Source organism: Macaca fascicularis, chromosome 13, assembly GCF_037993035.2.
Source record: "Macaca fascicularis isolate 582-1 chromosome 13, T2T-MFA8v1.1".
Taxonomy (NCBI): Eukaryota; Metazoa; Chordata; class Mammalia; order Primates; family Cercopithecidae; genus Macaca; species Macaca fascicularis.
The window spans coordinates 90,572,118-90,593,895 of record NC_088387.1 but is presented as its reverse complement, the minus strand read 5'-3'; the positions used below and the strand labels follow the sequence as shown (position 1 = coordinate 90,593,895).

The 21,778-nt window shown below is 41.7% G+C and overlaps 1 protein-coding gene across 4 annotated transcripts in view; it reads right to left on the bottom strand.

Annotated features, from left to right (window-relative positions):
• SRD5A2 (steroid 5 alpha-reductase 2) overlaps nt 1-21,778 on the bottom strand; it is a 276,884-nt gene that overhangs the window by 56,063 nt on the left and 199,043 nt on the right. For 2 of the 4 annotated variants that reach the window (XM_045369548.2, XM_045369549.2), the window contains exon 1: nt 2,146-2,462. The exons of the other annotated variants lie outside the window; for them this stretch is intronic. In XM_045369548.2, the coding sequence (XP_045225483.2) occupies nt 2,146-2,426 (281 nt within the window). In that variant the 5' untranslated portion in view covers nt 2,427-2,462. Of the gene's footprint in view, nt 1-2,145; nt 2,463-21,778 lie in introns of those variants that run through there. 4 annotated transcript variants of the gene reach the window in all.

Below are 21,778 nucleotides of genomic sequence, written 5' to 3'. Positions count from 1 at the left end.
AATGGGTGTGCCTACCTAAATGGGTTGGTATGAGGATGAGTAAATTATTTACTCAGAGTGTTTGGCACAGAGTGTAACACCCTGTAAGCACTCAAATAATAATAGATCAAACACTCCAGTGGCCTCAAAGAAAAAATTCAAACAAGAGGAAAGACAAACTTCAGGTCCTGATGCCTCAGGGACAAGTAACTCAGAGTTGTACTTCCAGTGGGCAATTTTCCCTCAGGCAGAATGAATCTCCAAGTCCTTTACTAATACTTTAAAATTTCCTCTGAAGAAGGACAGTATGTATTTATTTTATGCATAATTATTCCTTTGGGTTTTTTTTTAATGCACTGGTCATAATTTATTGTGCAAAGTGCCTTTTGATTTCAAAAACAAGCCTAAATGTTATGTTAATCGGATTGTCACAAAACACTAATCATTAAGATGAAATGACCTCATAAAATATTGCTTATGTTGCCAACATACGGTACTTAATTTGAAGATAAAAATAATTGTTGATAAAAATCACATTTCTCTGTCAAATGTCTGTTCAAAAATCAGTGAAATAAAGAACTAATATCTTATCTCCTGTATCCAACATCCTTCTTTCTGTGCAAATTAAACCATCTAAATCTGAGTAAAATAAAATCTGTGTAAAATAAAGAATCTTGTTCACAATAGGCTTTGAGTAAATATTTGTTGAAAGGATACAGTTTAGTTCTTATTACTTGACAACATTTGCCTTTTTAAAAGAGTGAGAATTCGGTTAAGATTGCATAAATATTAAATCTCGACCAATAAAGAAGATTCAGAGGATAAGAGGGAATTAAGAAAGACAGTTTGAAATTTGTCTCTGACACCTCTCGAAATGAGGCATCACTTTCTTTTTATGAGAGAGATTATGCCAGAGGCATTTTTATCCTAATTTCTAATCCAAACTTCCTAGATCTTTTGACCCTAGGAATCTTCTACTCAGAATAAGGCAGTGCTTCTTCGAGATTTTGATTTTGTTTGATAACCTTTCTCTGTTTATGGGCTCTGTTCTCTTCTTGCATGGAATATCCGACTACTCAAAATGGCTAAAAGGTCTTAAACTTCAGATTCACAGGCTCAGATTTGAATCTTAGCAGGCACCAGCTGTATTGTCTTTTTTCAGTCCCATAACCTTACTCAGCCTCAGTTTCTTTATAACGTGGATATAATAAATATCTCTCAGAAGGTTACAATAGAGTTAAGTGAGACCATAGATACTAAACGATTGGGCATGGTAGGCAATTTAACAATCTGTTCGTTCTTCCCTTTCCCTGTGAGACTTTACTGAGGCTGGACGGTCTTTCTCTGACATCCCTTGGTCTCTTTCCTGTCTTTCCTTCCCAGAGCAGAAGGCAAAGTTCTCCTGAACCCGGATTTTTTAAATCTAGAAGAACAGTTTGCTCTAAGTTACCCACTCACAATTAAAGTCCCAGGGAAATTAGAAAGGCAGATGAATTGGTGGTGTGCTTGGTCGCTTTTGGGAGGGGCCTAAGAAGCCGGGACCCTCGCTTAAGTCAGTGGGATCTCACGATATTCTCTTCCCCATCTGTGAAGTCTGGATTTGGGCTCTACCCACCTTCCTCCTTAGACCTGCAAAGACTAAATCGATGAGAACCTCTGAGCTGAGTTTCCCTCGGGAGATGCCAAACGCGTAAGACTCTCCCAAGATCCCAGAACTGACCTGTCCCCACCCTGCAAGGAAAAGGTGAAGGAAGAAAGAGAAGCGGGACGGGGCGCGAGATGCCACAGGTAACCGCCGACTGCACGCAGTTGATTAAGGAACAGTCCCGTCCAATAGATCTGCCCAACCTGAGCTTTCCAGCTCGCCTCCCGCCCGCAGGACCTCTTTCTCTCGAGCAGCCAGAGGATTTGGAGAGGCTGAGAGCGGATGAGGTCCGGGGAGTGAAGGTGGCATCTGTCCCGCGGCCGCTTGTCAACTCTCTAGTGTCCAGGCCCCGGCCCCTGCCCCGGCCCCCGCCAGATGCGCCCCGCAGGCTGGCCTGGCGTTTCTCACAGCGCTGCGCGCTGCCTCCTTGGCGTTCCTCGGTGCGCGCCCCACGCTGTGCTCCTGGACGCCGGGAGCAGGGCAGTGCGCTGCACTGGGCGCCCGCAGGGGAAAAACGCTACCTGTGGAAGTAATGTACGCAGAAGAGGCCCAGAAGCACCGTCCCAGGTGGCCCGAAGAGGGAGAGGGGCTGCCGAGCGAGGATCCCCGCGGGCACCGCGAAGGAGGGCAGCTCCTGCAGGAACCAGGCTGCGCGGGCTGGCAGGCGGGTAGCCGCGGGCTTCAGGCTCTCCGTGTGCTTCCCGTAGCCGGAGGGCTTCGCGACGTACAAGACCAGTGCCCCAAGGGCGACCAAAGTGGCGCTGCCTGCCAGCACTGGGCTCTGCTGGCACTGAACCTGCATCGCGCCGTGTTCCTCGCCGGTGGCCGCTGCCCTAGCAGAAGAGAGCGCGGCCCCCGCAACCCCTTTATGGAGCGCCAGACGCCACCCCATGTCCGCCCCCTCGGCCTTGGCTCCCGCCCCTCCATCCTGCCTCCCACCTCGGCGCGGCCAGCCCTGGCGCGGCTTCGCAGCAATACCCCTTTCTCAGGGATGTAGCCGCGGGGGGCGGGAGGAGAACGAAGGCCTTCTTAGTTCCACAAGGTGTCTGCGCCCTCGCGCTCGCCCTCTCCACCGCTTCACATTCATCTCCCCCTTAGGCTGTCCTTCGATAACTTGTTCCTCAGTCCTCAGCCTCTGATGCGGCAACTTCTGGAACTAAGACACTGGAAGAAAACCCCACGGGGACGATTCAGCTGGTGTGGTTCTTCCGCCCCAACACACACCCACTGTGCCGTCCGTTGCCACGCAGCCCCACCCTCGAACACCCAAGCCAGGGTCTTTCCAACTCCTCCCGTTCCTTATGCACCTTCACTCCCCTACAGCTCCCACCCAACAGCATATGATCTTCCTTGGACCCTGAACCATCCTGGCTCTCTGAGCGTCTGCCAGCCCCTCTGCTCTGGTCTGCTCTGGGGCGCCGCGCTCCTTAGCCACTCTCAGCATCAGTGCCAGCTCTGCCCCACCGCGCGCCCCCGGCAGGTACCAGTCTCTCCCGGCCCTGATTCCTCAGCGGTTTCTCTCTGCATCCCCGCACGCGTCCCTGAGCCGCCCGCCTGGGTCAGAGAGGAGCGTCCGCTGAGCTCGGGTGACCGTGCACAGATCGGGGCCAGAAGTTGAGATTCTGTCAGTCCTCCCCCGCCATCCCACTCCCGGTCCCCTAGAGTGGCCCAGACTCAGGCTAAAGTCTAGGGTTTCTTTCCTGGGATGCCCTTTCCCAGCTCCTAGAGCCAACGAGCCGTGGCCCATAAGGTGGTGGCCTGGCGACTCTGCTGTTCTCTGAACTCCTGTCTAACCGTCATACACCCAGACGCCGTTCTTTTTCTCTTCCATTTCCCACCTTTATCTTATCCTCCAGCCCCGCCTTCTCCTACCTCTTCCGTTCTATGATTCAGCTTCCAGGGTTTCTTGGCTGCCTCCTCCTCTGTCTCCCATCCCTTCTTTTCTTCTCTCCCTTCTTTCTTCGACCTGGCTTTCTCCTTTAGGTCGACCTCCTCTTCCCACCTGCTGTTTACCTCATTCTTCCATCTTTGTGTCCCATCTCCCTTGATTACTTTATCCCTGTTTTCTCCTCTGGTTCTTACTTGGGGCTCCACCCTAGTCCTTCCCACTTTTCACTCTTCCCTTACTTTGGAGGTCTCTTCTCTTCCTTCTCCTTCAACTCAGGCCTCCCCGGAGTCCCATTCAATGTATCTCCATCCCCCTTTTGCTGCATCAGGCCGGCTGGTCCAATGACAGACACACTCCCTCATCTGTTCCAGTTTGGGGTGTCTCCTGATTCTTGGCACACATGGTATACGGTGATGCTTTAGCACTACAGGGCACCCTCTGCTTGCTGACCAAGAGTCGTTTATCATATTCCCATTGGGTTGTAATTAATGCTAATCATGCTTCAGTTTTTAATTGATCACCACTTAGGAATCACTCATACTGAGTGAAGCGTGTTTCATGGAATAACCAGGTGTTAGCCATCACAGCTGTTTCAAGCTTGTTTTGCACTGGCTTTAGAGTGCAAGTCCAGTCCCAGCTTCCTCAGGTACAGCCTGCTTGTTGAAGATGCCCAAATCTAGATCTCCAGCAAAGATATGAGCTTTAGCTCTGCCTTTTCTCTCTTCTGGAAAACTCCACTTAAATATCTAACAGAGACCTCAAAACCAGCCCTACCCAAAACTAAACCCAGTTATTTTTCCCTTCACCCACTTGGACCCAAATTCTCCTTCTATATTCCTGAGTGTTACCTCTTCCCTGTCCTCAGTTGCCACAGCATCCCTAGGAAGCTGGCTCATAGACTCAGGAAACAATAGATTTCATGATACCATACAGCATTAAGAGAACAGGCAGTGTGATATTTCAAACCCAGCTCAATGGAATAATTTTTTTAAATGAAATGTTTTCTGTCTCAATTTCTTCCTCTCTTTTCTTCTAACTCTGCCCAATTTTTGTCCTCATGATCTTTTCTCCACTCTGATAACAATTAGCTTGATAAAACCAGTCATCTTCAGCTTATGCATCTGTGGGTTGGCTGTAGGTCAGAAATATGGGCTGGGCTTGACTTATCTTGACAGTTTTCACTCATTCATCTATGTAACAACTTAGAGTCCAGCCCCAGGCTGTGTTTGGATGGAGAAACTTAGCTGAGGCTGTTATCCTGGAATGAGTGAGCTAGATCCACCATGTCTATATAATGTTAATAACAAAAACACTAGAGTAGAAGAAACACACAAGGCCTCTTGAGGCTCAGGCCAAGAACAAGCACACCCTTACTTTCTATTTATTGTATTGGCCAAATCAAGTCATATGGTGGATTCTAGAGTCAGAGTGAGAGAGTATTTGTAAAGTTACATGGTAAAGGGCAGGGATATAGGGGGAGGTAGAAAATTGGAACCAATAATGCAACTGTTCTGTATTACATGCAAGAAGAAAGTGCCCAAATTATAAATATACAGCTCAGTTGATTTGTACAAACTGAACACCCTCTTGCAAGCTGCACCTAGGTCAAGAAACAGATTATCAGCATACCAGGATCTGTGCTCCTGCCTCCTTACATCCTCCTTCTAGAAAAAAACAAAAACAAAAAACAAACAAACAAAAAAAAAAAAACTACACTGACTTCTAATACCATAAATTAGTTTTGTCTGCTTTTGAATTTCATGTAAATGGAATCATACAGTACTTACTCTTTGTATGTATTTTAATGGTACCTGGGATTTATTTTAATCAGTGTGGTAACATATGCAGACACAGAAATGACTATCACGAAGGAAAAGGTTTATATCGACAGATCCCTACAAACAGGAGACACAGCACACCACCCAAGATCACATGGGGAAGCACCAGTGTTAGGAGGCAGCTGGAGTGAGGGGTCAAGGTGGGCAAGAGCCTTTACTATGGTTTCTGCAGGAAAGAGTGGGCATGACAATGTAACCAGGCTTAGGATTAGCTAGTTTGAATCTTTTAGCAGGCTCTGGGGTACAGGGGCTGTCTTTAGTTTTCTGTTACCTGGACCTGGCTGATTAGGGCAGAAGAATAGTGACCCAGGGTGTAGAGTTCTGATAAAGGAAGTGGTTGGGGAATGTATGAGCCCTGAATTAGTTGGTTTGCATATGAAAAATGTGTTAGGGTCATTTGCAATCTCCAGGAAACAGCTAGCTGGGAGATCCCAGAAGGCCATGGTTTAGTGGTAGAAATGATCTATAGAATATTATTAGAATTAGGTAGAATAAAAGCTATCTCCTTAACAAAACATAAAGTCAATCCCCCAAAGGATCAAGATAACTCACAGGTAACCTAACACAGTCCAACACTGTTTAAAGGAAGTCAATTAAGTACAGACAAGTAAGAATATAGCCTTTACAATATCTAGCATTCCTAAAATTACTAGGCATGTTACATCAACTTTTGACAACAACTGCTAGAGTTGAGCCAAACTTCAAAAGTTAAGGACATGGTCCTCCATGACACCGTCCTTACTTCAGACATCAGCTACAAGTTCAAGGTTATGTAAGCCACCTATACTTCTAAACAGTTGGCTACCGTATTTAGGAATCCCACTAACACTTCAAACTTGATAACTCACTAAAAAAAATTAAAGAACTCTGGAAAGCACTATACTATGACTACAGTTTTATTATAGCAAAAATACACAAATCAGAACTAGCCAAAAGAGGAGATGTATAGTACTATGGGAGGTAGAGCAAGATGGTGGAATAGAAGCCTCCACTGATTGTTCCCCCAACAAGGACTCCAATCTAACAACTATCTATGCAAGCAAAGCCCCTTCACAAGAACCAAAACTCAGGTGAGCACTTGCAGTACCTGCTTTTAACTTTGTGTGGCTGAAAGAGGCACTGAAAAGATTGTGGAAGGAGTCTTGAGTCACTGAAGGCACCGCTCCATCACACCCTGGCAGCTGTGGTGTGGTGCAAAGAGCATTTTCGTGCACTGGGTGAGGGAGAACACATCCATCGTGAGGCATTAAACTCAGTGTTATCCTGTTACAGCAAAAAGGAAAGCCAGACAAAGTTCAGCTGATGCCCACACATAAAGGAAGCATTCGAACCAGTCCCAGCCAAAGGAGAATCACTAATTCCAGCAGTCAGAATTTCAGTTCCCATAAACCTCACCACTGAAGGCTGAAGTGCTCTGGGTCTCTAACTAAACTTGAAAGGCAGTTTAGCCCAAAAGAACTGCAATTCTTAGATAAGTCCTAGTACTGAATTAGGGCCAGAGACAGTGGACTGGGGGGCACAAAATATACTGAGACACCAGCTGGGGCAGCCAAGGGAGTGCTGGCATCACCCCTCCTCAACCCCAGGCTGCACAACTCACAGCTCTAAAAGAGACCCCTTCCTGCTGCTTGAGGAGAGGAGAGGAAAGGGTTGGGGAGGACTCTGTCTTGCATCTTGGAAAGCAGCTCAGTCACAACAGATATGGCACCAGTCAGAATCATGAGGTCCCTGTTCCAGGCCCTAGCTTCCAGGTGACATTCCTAGAAACACCCTGGGCCAGAAAGGAAGCCACTGCTTTGAAGGGAAAGACCCGGTTGTGGCAGCATTCATCACCTGCTAGCTGAAAAGCCTTTTGGCTCTGAATAACCAGCAGTGATACCCAGATACTACATCAAGGGCCTTGGGTGAGCCTCTGAGACTAGCTGGCTTCAGGTACTGGCTCAGCTACAGGGAGGTAAAGCACCAAGCAAGCTCTTGGGGTCCTTGATTCCAATAGTTGACTCTTCGACAGCATTTCTAGACCTTTCCTAAGCCACAGGGAAGCCCACTGCCCCAAAGAGTGAGTCCTAGACCAGGCAGCATTCACCACAAGCTGACTTAATAGCCTTTCTGCCTTAAAGGAATACCAGTGATAATCCAGCAGTACTTCTTGTGGGCCATGGAGTGAGGCTCCTCTGCCTTTGGAAAGGGGAGGAAAGAGTGGGAAAGACTGTGTTTTGTGGTTTGAGTGCCAGCTCAGTGTTTTTATTTATTCATTTTATTATTATGATGATTATTTCAATAGGTTTTTGGGGAGCAGGTGGTGTTTGGTTACATGGATAAGTTCTTCAGTGGTGATTTCTGAGATTTTGGTGCACCCATCACCCAAGCAGTGTACACTGTACTGTATGTAGTCTTTTATCCCTTATTCCCCTACCACCCTTTCCCCTGAGACCCCTGAAGTTCAGTTTTAATGCAGTAGAATACCAGGTAGACTTCAGACGTTTTTTACTCTAGTCCCTGACTCCTAGACAACATCTCTGGACCCACTTGGGGCTTGGGGGAACTTGGCACCCTGAAGGGAAGGGCACAGACCTGGATACCTTTTCCACCTGTTCACTGCAGAGCCCCAAGGCCTTGAGCAAACATAGGCAGTGACTAGGGAGTGGTTACAGCAGGCCTTGGGCAAGACCCAGTGTTGTGCTGGCTTTAAGTCTGACTGAGTACAGTCATGGGTGGGGGGTGTCCTCAGGGGTGCTGGTTTCTCTCCACTCCCAGCTTCAGGTGGCTCAGAACTGAGAGAGGGACTCTATTTGGGAGAAAGGAAAGAAAATCAGAGTCTCTGCCTGGTAATCCAGAGAATTCTCCCGGATCTTGTCCAGAACCATCAAAGCAGTACATCTACGAATCTGCAAGAACCACAGCATTACTGGGATTATGGTACCCTCTAAGCAGATATATCATTGATCAAAATACTCCAGACTTTTCAAATATCTGAAAATCCACCCTAAGGAGGACAGGAGCAAAAAAAAAAAAAAACAGATAGTGAAGACTACAATAACTCCTAACACCAAAGAACATTTACAAGTATCAAGATAATCCAGGAAAACATGACTTCACCAAATGAACTAAGTAAGGCACCATGGACCAATACTGGAGAAACAAGATATATGACCACACAGAGAGAGAATTCAAAATAGCTGCTTTGAGAAATCTCAAAGAAATTAAAGATAACACATATAAGAAATTCAGAATTCTATCAGATAAATTTAACAAAGAGATTAAAATACTTAAAGAATCAAACAGAAACCCCATCAAAAAAGTGGATGAACGATATGAAAAGATACTTCTCAAAAGAAGACATTTATGCAGTCAACAAACATATGAAAAAAAGCCCATCGGCCGGGCACAGTGGCTCACGCCTGTAATCCCAGTACTTTGGGAGGCCAAGGTGGGTGGATCATGAGGTCAGGAGATCGAGACCATCCTGGCTAACACGGTGAAATCCCATCTCTGCTAAAAAACACAAAAAATTAGCTGGATGTGGTGGCAGGTGCCTGTAGTCCCAGCTACTCGGGAGGCTGAGGGAGGAGAATGTCATGAACCTGAGAGGCGGAGCTTGCAGTGAGCCGAGATCACACCACTGCACTCCAGCCTGGGCAACAGAGCAAGAACAAAGATGCAACACACCAGAATCTCTGGGACACATTTAAAGCAGTGTGTAGATGGAAATTTATAGCACTAAACGCCTACAAGAGAAAGCTAGAAAGATCTAAAATTGACACTCTAACATCACAATTAAAAGAACTAGAGAAGCAAGAGCAAACACATTCAAAAGCTAGCAGAAGGTAAGAAATAACCAAGATCAGAGCAGAACTGAAGGAGATAGAGACACAAAAAACCCTCCAAAAAATCAATGAATCCAGGAGTTGGTTTTTTTAAAAGATCAACAAAATTGATAGACCGCTAGCAAGACTAATAAAGAAGAAAAGAGAGAAGAATCAAATAGACACAATAAAAACTGATAAAGGGGATATCACCACCGATCCCACAGAAATACAAACTACCATCAGAAAATACTATAAACACCTCTACGCAAATAAACTAGAAAATCTAGAAGAAATGGATAATTTCCTGGACACTTATACTCTCCCAAGACTAAACCAGGAAGAAGTTGAATCCCTGAATAGACCAATAGCAGGCTCTGAAATTGAGGCAATAATTAATAGCCTACCAACCAAAAAAAGTCCAGGACCAGATGGATTCACAGCTGAATTCTACCAGAGGTACAAGGAGGAGCTGGTACCATTCCTTCTGAAACTATTCCAATCAAGAGAAAAAGAGGGAATCCTCCCTAATTCATTTTATGAAGCCAACATCATCCTGATACCAAAGCCTGGCAGAGACACAACAAAAAAAAGAGAATTTTAGACCAATATCCTTGATGAACATCAATGCAAAAATCCTCAATAAAATACTGGCAAACTGAATCCAGCAGCACATCAAAAAGCTTCTCCACCATGATCAAGTGGGCTTCATCCCTGGGATGCAAGGCTGGTTCAACATACGCAAATCAATAAACGTAATCCATCACATAAACAGAACCAAAGACAAAAACCACATGATTATCTCAATAGATGCAGAAAAGGCCTTTGACAAAATTCAACAGCCTTTCATGCTAAAAAATCTCAATAAATTCGGTATTGATGGAACATATCTCAAAATAATAAGAGCTATTTATGAAAAACCCACAGCCAATATCATACTGAATGGGCAAAAACTGGAAGCATTTCCTTTGAAAACTCACAAGACAGGGATGCCTTCTCTCACCACTCCTATTCAACATAGTGTTGGAAGTTCTGGCTAGGGCAATCAGGCAAGAGAAAGAAATCAAGGGTATTCATTTAGGAAAAGAAGTCAAATTGTCCCTGTTTGCAGATGACATGATTGTATATTTAGAAAACCCCATCATCTTGGCCCAAAATCTCCTTAAGCTGATAAGAAACTTCAGCAAAGTCTCAGGATACAAAATTAATGTGCAAAAATCACAAGCATTCTTATATACCAGTAACAGACAAACAGAGAGCCAAACCATGAATGAACTTCCATTCACAATTGCTTCAAAGAGAATAAAATACCTAGGAATCCAGCTTACAAGGGATGTAAAGGACCTCTTCAAGGAGAACTACAAACTAGAGGACACAAACAAATGGAAGAACATACCATGCTCATGGATAGGAAGAATCAATATCATGAAAATGGCCATACTGCCCAAGGTAATTTATAGATTCAATGCCATCCCCATCAAGCTACCAATGAGTTTCTTCACAGAATTGGAAAAAACTGCTTTAAAGTTCATATGGAACCAAAAAAGACCCCGCATTGCCAAGACAATCCTAAGTCAAAAGAACAAAGCTGGAGGCATCACGCTACCTGACTTCAAACTATACTACAAGGCCACAGTAATCAAAACAGCATGGTACTGGTACCAAAACAGAGATATAGACCAGTGGAACAGAACAGAGCCCTCAGAAATAATACCACACATCTACAGCCATCTGATCTTTGACAAACCTGACAAAAACAAGAAATGGGGAAAGGATTCCCTATTTAATAAATGGTGCTGGGAAAAATTGGCTAGCCATAAGTAGAAAGCTGAAACTGGATCCTTTCCTTACTCCTTATACAAAAATTAATTCAAGATGGATTAGAGACTTAAATGTTAGACCTAATACCATAAAAACCCTAGAAGAAAACCTAGGGAATACCATTCAGGACATAGGCATGGGCAAGGACTTCCTGTCTAAAACACCAAAAGCAATGGCAACAAAAGCCAAAATTGACAAATGGGATCTAATTAAACTAAAGAGCTTCTGCACAGCAAAAAAAAAACTACCATCAGAGTGAACAGGCAACCTACAGAATGGGAGAAAATTTTTGCAATCTACTCATCTGACAAAGGGCTAATATCCAGAACCTACAAAGAACTCAAACAAATTTACAAGAAAAAAACAAACAGCCCCATCAAAAAGTGGGTAAAGGATATGGACAGACATTTCTCAAAAGAAGACATGCATACAGCCAACAGACACATGAAAAAATGCTCATCATCACTGGCCATCAGAGAAATGCAAATCAAAACCACAGTGAGACACCATCTCACACCAGTTAGAATGGCAATCATTAAAAAGTCATGAAACAACAGGTGCTGGAGATGATGTGGAGAAATAGGAACACTTTTACACTGTTGGTGGGACTGTAAACTAGTTCAACCACTATGGAAAACAGTATGGCGATTCCTCAAGGATCTAGAACTAGAAGTACCATATGACCCAGCCATCCCGTTACTGGGTATATAACCAAAGGATTATAAATCATGCTGCTATAAAGACACATGCCCACGTATGTTCATTGCGGCACTATTCACAATAGCAAAGACTTGGAATCAACCCAAATGTCCATCAGTGACAGACTGGATTAAGAAAATGTGGCACATATACACCATGTAATACTATGCAGCCATTAAAAAGGATGAGTTTGTGTCCTTTGTAGGGACATGGATGCAGCTGGAAACCATCATTCTCAGCAAACTATCACCAGAACAGAAAACCAAACACCGTATGTTCTCACTCATAGGTGGGAACTGAACATTGAGATCACTTGGACTCGGGAAGGGGAACATCACACATCGGGGCCTATTATGGGGAGGGGGGAGGGGGGAGATTGCACTGGGAGTTATACCTGACGTAAATGGAGAGTTGATGGGTGTTGACGAGTTGATGGGTGCAGCATACCAACATGGCACAAGTATACATATGTAACAAACCTGCACATTATGCACATGTACCCTAGAACTTAAAGTATAATAATAAAAAACAAATAAAAATAAATAAATAAATAAAGCTCATCATCACTGGTCACTAGAGAAATGCACATCAGAACCACAATGTGATACCATCTCATTGGTATCTCATCTCCAGTCAGAAAACAACAGATGCTGGCAAAGCTATGGAGAAATAGGAACGCTTTTACATTGTTGGTGGGAATGTTAATTAGTTCAACCATTGTGGAAGACAGTGTGGTGATTCCTCAAGGATCTAGAGCCAGAAATACCATTTGACCCAGCAATCCCATTACTGGGTATATACATAAAGGATCATAAATCATTCTACTATAAAGACACATGCACACGTTATGTTTATGGCAGCACTATTTACAATAGCAAAGTCATGGAATCAACCCAAATGCCCATCAATGATAGACTGGATAAGGAAAATGTGGCACATATATACCATGGAACACTATGCAGCCATGAAAAAGAATGAGTTCATGTCCTTTGCAGGGACATGGATGAAGCTGTAAGCCATCATTCTCAGTAAATGAACACAGGAACAGAAAATCGAATGCCCCATGTTCTCACTCATAAGTGGGAGTTGAACAATGAGAACACATGGACACAGGGAGGGGAACATTATACAGCAGGACCTGTCAAGGGGTTGGGGGCAAGGGGAGGGAGAGCATTAGGACAAATTCCTAATGCATGTGGGGCTTGAAACCTAGATGACGGGTTGAAGGTGCAGCAAACCACCATGGCACATGTATACCTATGTAACATACCTGTACATTCTGCACATGTATCCCAGAACTTAAAGTAAAATTTTAAAAATTTTTTTAAAGAATCAAACACAAATTCTGGAGCTAAAAATGCAATTGGCATACTGAAGAATGCATCAGAATCTTTTCATAGCAGAACTGATCAAGCAGAAGAATTAGTGAGCTTGAAGACAAGCTATTTGAAAATACACAGTCAGAGGAGACAAAAGAAAAAAGAATCGAAAAGAATGAAGCATGCCTACAGGATCTAGAAAATAGCCTCAAAAGGGCAAATCTAAGAGTTATTGCTCTAAAGAGGACATAGAGAAAGACAGAGGAGTGGAAAATTTATTCAAAGGGATAATAACAGAGAACTTTCCAAACCTAGAGAAAGATATCAATATTCAAGTACAAGAAGGTTATAGAACATTAAGCAGATGTAACCCAAAGAAGACTACCTCAGGCATTTAATAATTAAACTCCCAAAGATCAAGGGTAAAGAAACAATCATAAAACAAACAAGAGAAAAGAAACAAATAATGTACAATGGGGCTCCAATCCATCTTGCAGCAGTCTTCACAGTAGAAACCTTACCTTACAGGCCAGGAGAGAATGGCATGATATATTTAAAATGCTGAAGGAAAAAGACTTTTACCTTAGAACAATATATCTAGTGAAAATATTCTGCAAATATGGAGGAGAAAAATAAAGACTTCCCAAAACAAAAGGTGAGGAATTTCATCAGCATCAGACCTGTCCTACAAGAAATGCTAAAGGGAATACTTCAATCAAAAAGAAAAGGACATTAATGAGCAGTAAGTAATCACTTATTAAGTAATAATAAGTAATATGAAGATACAACACAAACTGGTAATAGTAAGTACACAGAAAAACACTGAATATTATAACACTAACTGCAGTGTGTACACTACTCTTGTCCTAAGTAGAAAGACGAAACATCAAACCAATCAAAAATCATAACTATATCACAAAATTGGAAAATGGTGGATAGGAGACAGAACTAACATGTAGCTCCTGCTTGGATGGACAGAACAGTGTGTGGAGACTCGCATTGTGAGCTTTTGCTGCAAGAACCACCACAGGAACATACCAGGAAAACTGAAAGAATTCACAGACCCTTTGAAAGAAGCAGTTTTACTGTTGCAAACTCTGTGAGACAGCCAAAAAACTGTGAATTCCCAAAGTGTGAGCAGGGAAAATTTGCCTCTGAATACACATCCCCACTGAGGAACCTGAAAGTCCAGATCACAGGAGAAGGATTTAACCTTACCCAGAGCTGAAACAGATTTAGGATGCCGAGCAAAACATAAAAGTAGAAGCAGCAACGGAAAGAGCCCTACAGGCACTTCCACTGAGCTGCCCATGTCAAGAGAGCTTTTACAGTGCACAGACAGCCCCCAGTCCCCGGGGCCCTCATCCAGCACAAGCTTTCCCATGGTGGAGCTCATTCCCAGCTGTTGGGATAATGAATTTACATGAGCTGATAATGTAGACACGAATTCAGTCAGTGGCCAGGAGTGCAGAAGTTAATAAATACCTCTCTAGTGAGGGCAGGAAGGTGTGCTCTTACAGGGCCTCCTTCTCCCCTCTGCCCAGATGCCCCTGGGGACTCCACAGACACTTTGGCACCTTCCTTGGTCTCAGCCAGAGCACACCACCATTGGGGAAAGACTCTCATCTGCCTCCCTAGGGAGGGCTGGGGGCCTTGTGCCCAGGCCTGGGGGAGCCCAGGGAAGCCTGAAGAGATCCTTCAGGAAGGGAAGGCAGCCAGCAGAATTAGGGAGGGGCCACAGGGTGAAGAAAGCTCCTAGCTGATCTTTGTTATAATTTTGGCTGAGCATGAAATTTCCTGAACAGAATCGGGGTTGGGGGCAAATGGGAAGTGCACATACAATTGCAGAAGCTGCAGCTGAAGGTACAGGAAGGCAGGGAAGGGAGACCTGAGAGCCCTGCTTGCTTTCTCAGTGGGAAGGATTGTAGCCTGGGGAAAGATCTCAGCCCTGCTCAAAGGCTGCCTGGATATAAACTCAGTGCTGTTTGAGGGCAGGAGTCAGAGTGGCCTTGCTGGCTGCATGAGAGCTAAGTGAGGCCCATCACTGCCTGTTATCCCCTGCTTCTCTGGTGACATGTATAATGCAGTAGAGGCAGCCATAATCCCCCTGGGAACATAACACCATTGGCTTAAGAACTACCTCTCTGTCCTCCACAGTGGCTGCAGCAAGCCCTGCCCAAGGAGAGTCAGACCTGCCCAATCCTACCCCCACCTGATGGTTTTTCTCTACCCACCCTGGTAGCAGAAAGCAAAAGACATAAACTCTTGGGAGCTCTATGGCCCCGCCTATTACCTGAGAAACCCTAGTACTAATCCTGACCAACATAGGGCAAGATTATATCCCCCTTCTACTACTGCAGCTGGTGGTCTTTTGAAAGCGCCACCTCCTGGATGGAGGCCATCCAACTCAAGCCATTACAGCCACCTGTAACAGAACAAACCTGATCCTAGGAAGGAGAAAACAACAGCTAATTCCACCACCTACAACAGCCTGGCTAACCAGAAGTCCTGAGTCTGTCCATGTGACAACTTCACTGCTAGCATAACCAGCATTTGAAAAAAACAGTGCACTAAACAAAACTAATACCAAGGACTCCCACAGAGCCCACTTCACTCCCCTGACACCTCCACCAGAGCAGACACTGGTATCCACAGCTGGGAGATTTGAAGCCGGATCACATCACAGGACTCTTTGTAGACATTCTTCAGCACCAGCCCAGAGCCCAGTAGTCCACTGGGTGGCTAGACCCAGAAAGGCAATTGCAATCACTCCAGTCCAGCTCTAAAGAAGCCCTATCCCTGGGGAACAGGGTAGAGCACTGCATCAAGGGATCACCTGTGGGACAAAACAATCTGAACAGCAGGCCTTGACTTCCAGATCTTTCCACTGACATAGACTACTCAAATGAGAAGGAACCAGATATGACAAAACAAGATTCCATAACACCCCCAAAAGATCACACTAGCTCTCCAGCAATGGATCCAAACCAAGAATAAATCTTTGAATTACCAGATAAAGAATTTAGAATGCTAATTATCCAGCTACTCAAGGAGGCACCAGAGAAAAGTGAAAAACAATTTAAAGAAATTTTCAAAAAAATACAAACTATGGATAAAAAATTATTCAGAGAAACACATATCATTAAAAAAAGACAATCACACTTCTTGAAATAAAAGACACACTTAAAGACATGCAAAATACACTGGAAAGGTTCAACAATAGACTCAAACAAGTAGAAAAAAGAACTTCAGAGCTCGAAGACAAGGCTTTTGAATTAACCCAATCTGACAGAAATAAAGGAAAAAAGAACTGAAACAATGAACAAAACCTCCAAGAAATTTTAGATTTGTTAAACAACCAAACATAAGAATAATTGGTGTTCTTTGTTCTTAAGGAAGACGAGAAATCTAAAAGTTTGGAAAATTTATTTGAGGGAGTAATTGAGGAAAACTTCCATAATTTTCCTAGAGATCTAGACATCTGAATACAAAAAGCTCAAATAATACCCAGGAAATTCATCCCAAAAAGGTAATCACCAAAGAACATAGCCACCAGGTTATCTAAAGTCAAGATGAAGGAAAGAATCTTAACTGTGAGGCAAAAATCATCAAGTAATCTATAAAGGGAAACCTGTCAGATTAACAGCAGATTTATCAGCAGAAACTTTGCAAGCCAGAGGAGATTGGGGTCCTACCTTTAGCCTCTTAAACAAAATAATTATCAGCCAAGAATTTTGAATCCAGTGAAACTAATCTTCATAAATGAAGGAGAGATAAAGCCTTTTCCAAACAAATGCTGAGAGAATTCGTCGCTACTAAGCCAGCACTAAAATAAATGCTAAAAGAAATTCTAAATATTGAAACAAAAACTCAAAATACACCAAAATAGAACCTCCTTAAAGCATAAATCTCACAGGACCTATAAAATAATGACACAGTGAAAAATAAAAAGATATTCAGGCAATAACTAGCATGATGAACACAGAAGTACCTCATATATCAGTACTAACGTTGAAGGCAATGTGGTCTAAATGTTCCACTTAAAAAATACGGAATAACAGAATGGATAAAAATCCACCAACCAAGTATCTGCTGTCCTTAAGAGACTCACCATATACATAAAGACTCACATAAACTTAAGGTAAAAGTGAGGGAAAAGATATTCCATGCAAACGGAAACCAAAAGTGAGCAGGATTAGCTATTCTTATATCAGACAAAACAGACTTTAAAGCAGTAACAGTTTAAAAAGACAAAGAGGGATGTTATATAATGACAAAAAGATTACTCCAACAGGAAAATATAACAATTCTAAATATATATACACCTAACACTGGAGTTCCCAAATTTATAAAACAATTACTACTAGACCTAAGAAATGAAATAGATGGCAACAGAGTAATAGTGGGGAACTTCAATAGAATACTCCACTGACAGCATTAGACAGGTCATCAAGACAGAAAGTCAATAAAAAAACAGTGGACTTAAACTATACCCTATAACAAATTGACTTAACAGGTATTTACAAACATCCTATCCAACAAATGCAGAATATACATTCTTTTCATCAGAACATGGAATATTCTCCAAGATAGATCTTATGAGAGGCCACAAAACACGTCTCAATAAATGTAAGAGAATTGAAATTATAGCAAGTACTCTGTCATACCAAGTAGAATAAAATTGGAAATTGACTCCAAAAAGGAATGCTCAAAACTATACAAATACATGGAAATTCAATAATCTGCTCCTGAATAATTTTTGAGTCAATAATGAAATCAAAATGGAAATTTTAAAAATTCCATGATCTGAAAGATAATAGTGACACAATCTATCAAAACCTCTGGGATACAGCAAAAGCAGTACTAAGAGGAAAGTTCATAGCCTTATATGCTTACATCGAAAGTCTGAAAGACCACAAATAGACAATCTAAGCTCACACCTCAAAAAACTAGAGAAAATAGAACAATCAAAACCTAAACCCAGCAGAAGAAAGTAAAAAGATCAGTGCAAAACTAAATAAAATTGAAACAAAAAAATCAATACAAAAGATAAATGAAACAAAAAGTTGGTTCTTTGAAAAGATAAACAAAATTGACAGACCATTAGCAAAATTAACCAAGAAAAGAAGAGAGAAGATCCAAGTAAGCTCAATTAGAAATGAAATGGCAGATATCACAATCGACACCACAGAAATACAAAAGATCACTCAAGGCTACTATGAACACCTTTATGTGCACAAACTAAAAAACTTAAGGGGATGGATAAATTCCTGGCAATATACAACCTTCCCAGACTAAACCAGAAAGAAATAGAAACTCCAAACAGACAAATAACAACCACTGAGATTGAAACGGTGAGAAAAAATTACCAAGAAAAAAAAAATCCAGGACAGATGGATTCACAGCTGAATCATGTCAGCATTCAAAGAAGAACTGGTGCCAATCTTACTGAAACTATTCCAAAAGGAAGAGAAAGAGAGAGTTCTCCCTACATCATTTTATGAAGCCAGTATTACCCTACCACCAAAACCAGGAAAGGACATAACAAATAAAAAAAACTACAAACTAATATTCTTGGTGAGCATAGATGCAAAAATCCTCAACAAAATACTAGCCAACAGAATCCAACAGCATATCAAAAAGATGACCCACCATAATCGAGTGGGTTTCATAGCAGGGATGCAGAGTTGGCTTAATATATGCAAGTCAATAAATGTGATGCACCACACAAACAAAATTATAAACAAAAATCATATTATCATCTCAAGAGAGGCAGAAAAAGCATTTGACAAAACCCAGCATCCCTTTATGATTAAAACCCTCAGCAAAATCAGCATAGAAGGGACATACCTTAAGGTAATAAAAGCCATATATGAAAACCCACAGCCAACAATATATTGATTGAGGAAGAGTTGAAAGCATTCTCCTGCCAGGTATGGTGGCTCACACCTGTAATCCAAGCATTTTGGGAGGCCAAGGAGTTCGAGACCAGCCTGACCAATATGGTGAAACCCCATCTCTACTAAATTTACAAAAATTAGCTGGGCATGGTGGTGGGCACCTGTAGTCCCAGCTACTTGAGGGGCTGAGACAGGAGAAACACTTGAACCCAGGAGGTGGAGGTCGCAGTGAGCCAAGATCACGCCACTGCACTCCAGCCTGGGTGACACCATTAAAAAAAAAAAAAAAAAAAGCATTCCCCCTGCAAACTGGAACAGGACAAAGATGCCCACTTTTACCACTTCTATTTAACGTAGTACCGGAAGTCTTAGCCAAAGCAATCAAACAAGAGAAAGAAAGAAAGGGTACCCAAATTGGCAAAGAGTAAGTTAAACTGTCACTGTTTGCTGATGATATAATCACACACCTAGAAAACCGTAAAGACTCTTCCAGAAAGCTCCTAAAACTGGTAAATGAACTCAGTAAAGTTTCAGGATACAAAATTAATGTCCACAAATCAGTAGCTCTGCTATACATCAACAGAGACCAAGCTGAGAATCAAATTAAGAACTTAATCCCTTTCAGAATAGCTGCAAAAAATAAAATAAAATACATAGAAACATACTGAACCAAGGAAGTGAAAGACCTGTACATGGAAAGCTATGAAATACTGCTGAAAGAGATCATAGATGACACAAACAAACGGAAACATAGCTCAAGCTCATGGATGGGTAGAATCAATATTGTGAAAGTGACCATCCTGCCAAAAGCAGTGTACAAATTCAATGAAATTCCCATCAAAACCATAATTTTTCACAGAATTTTTAAAAAATACCAAAATTAATATGGAACCAAAAAAAGGGCCCATGTAACCAAAGCAAGACTAAGCCAAAAGAACAAGTCTGGAGGCATCACATTCTGCAACTTCAAACTATACTACAATCATGGTACTGATTTAAAAACAGACACATAGACCAATGGAACAAAATAGAGAACTCAGAAATAAAGCCAAATACTTATAGCCAACTGATCTTTGACTAAGAAAACAGAAACAAAGTGAAGAAAGAATACCCTACTCAACAAATGGTGCTGGGATAATTGGCAAACCACATATAGAAGAATGAAATTAGATCTGCATCTCTCACCTAATACAAATGCAACTGAAGATGGATCAAAAACTTAATTCAAAGATCTGAAACCGTAAAAATTCTAGAAGATAACATCAAAAAAACTCTTCTAGACATTGCCTTAGTGAAAGAGTTCATGAGTAAAAACCCAAAAACAAATGCAACAAAAACAAAGATATGGGACTTAAACTAAAAAGCTTCTGCATAGCAAAAGAAATAATCAGCAGAGTAAACAGACAATGCAAAGAGTGGGAGAAAATCTTCACAATCTATACATCCAACAAAGGACTAATATCCAGAATCTACAAGGAACTCAAACAAATCAACAAGAAAAAACAAATAATCTCATCAAAAAGTGGGCTAAGGACATGATTAGACAATTTTCAAAAGAAAATAAACAAACATATAAAACATATAAAAATATGTTTTTGTATGTTTTTATATGCCAACAAACATATAAAAAATGCTCAACATCACTAATGATCAGGGAAATGCAAATCAAAACCACAATGCAATACCATCTTACTCCAGCAAGATTGGCCATAATTTAAAAATCAAAAAATAATAGATGTTGGCATGTATGTGGTGAAAAGGGAACACTTGTACACTGCTGGTGGGAATGTAAACTAGTACAATCACTGTGGAAAGCAGTATGGAGATTCCTTAAAGAACTAAAAGTAGAACTATCACTTGATCCAGCAAACCCACTACTGGGTGTCTACCCAGAGGAAAATAAATTATTATAGCAAAAAGATACTTGCACACATGTTTATAGCAGCACAATTCATAATTGCTAAAATATGAAACCAACCTAAATGCCCATCAACCAATGCATGGATAAAGAAAACGTGGTATATATACCATGGAATACTACTCCTCAATAAAAATGAATAAAATAATGGCATTCACAGCAACCTGGATGTAGTTGGATATCATTATTTAAGTGAAGTAACTCAGGAATGAAAAATCAAGCATTGTACATTCTCATTTATAAGTATGAGCTAAGCTATAAGAATGCAAAGGCATAAGAATGATATAATGGGCTCTGGGGACTCGGTAGGAAAGGTGCAAGGGGGTTGAGAAATAAAAGAGTACACATTGGGTGCAGCATACCCTGCTTGGATGATGAGTGCATCAAAATCTCAGAAATCACCGCTAAAGAACTTATCCATGTGATGAAACACCACCTGTTTCCCCAAAACTATAGAAATAATAATAATAACTACAACAACTTTTCAAGACATAGTACAATAAGATTAAAACAAAAAAAAGTTTAAAAGAAGGGGGAAAAATAAGACAAAGAGCTTTTATTAGTTTTATTTTTTTGCTTTCTTGTTTGTTTCTTTAAGCAAATAATGTTATCAGCTTAAGATAATGGGTTATCAGGTAGTATTTGCAAGCCTCATGGTAACCTCAAACCAAAAAACTTACAATAGATAAACAAAAAATAAAAAACAAGAAACTAAATCATATCACTAGAGAAAATGACCTTTACTGAAGGAAGACAGGAAGGAAAGAAGAAAGAGAAGAACACAAAACAAACAGGAAACAAATAAAAATATTAAAGGTGTAAGTTCTTACTTATCAAGAATAACATTTAATATAAACTGAGTAAATTCTGCAATCAAAAGACATAAAGTGGCTGAATGGATGAAAAAACAAGATCCATTGATATGTTGCGTACAAGAAACACACTTCACCTATACAGACACAAAT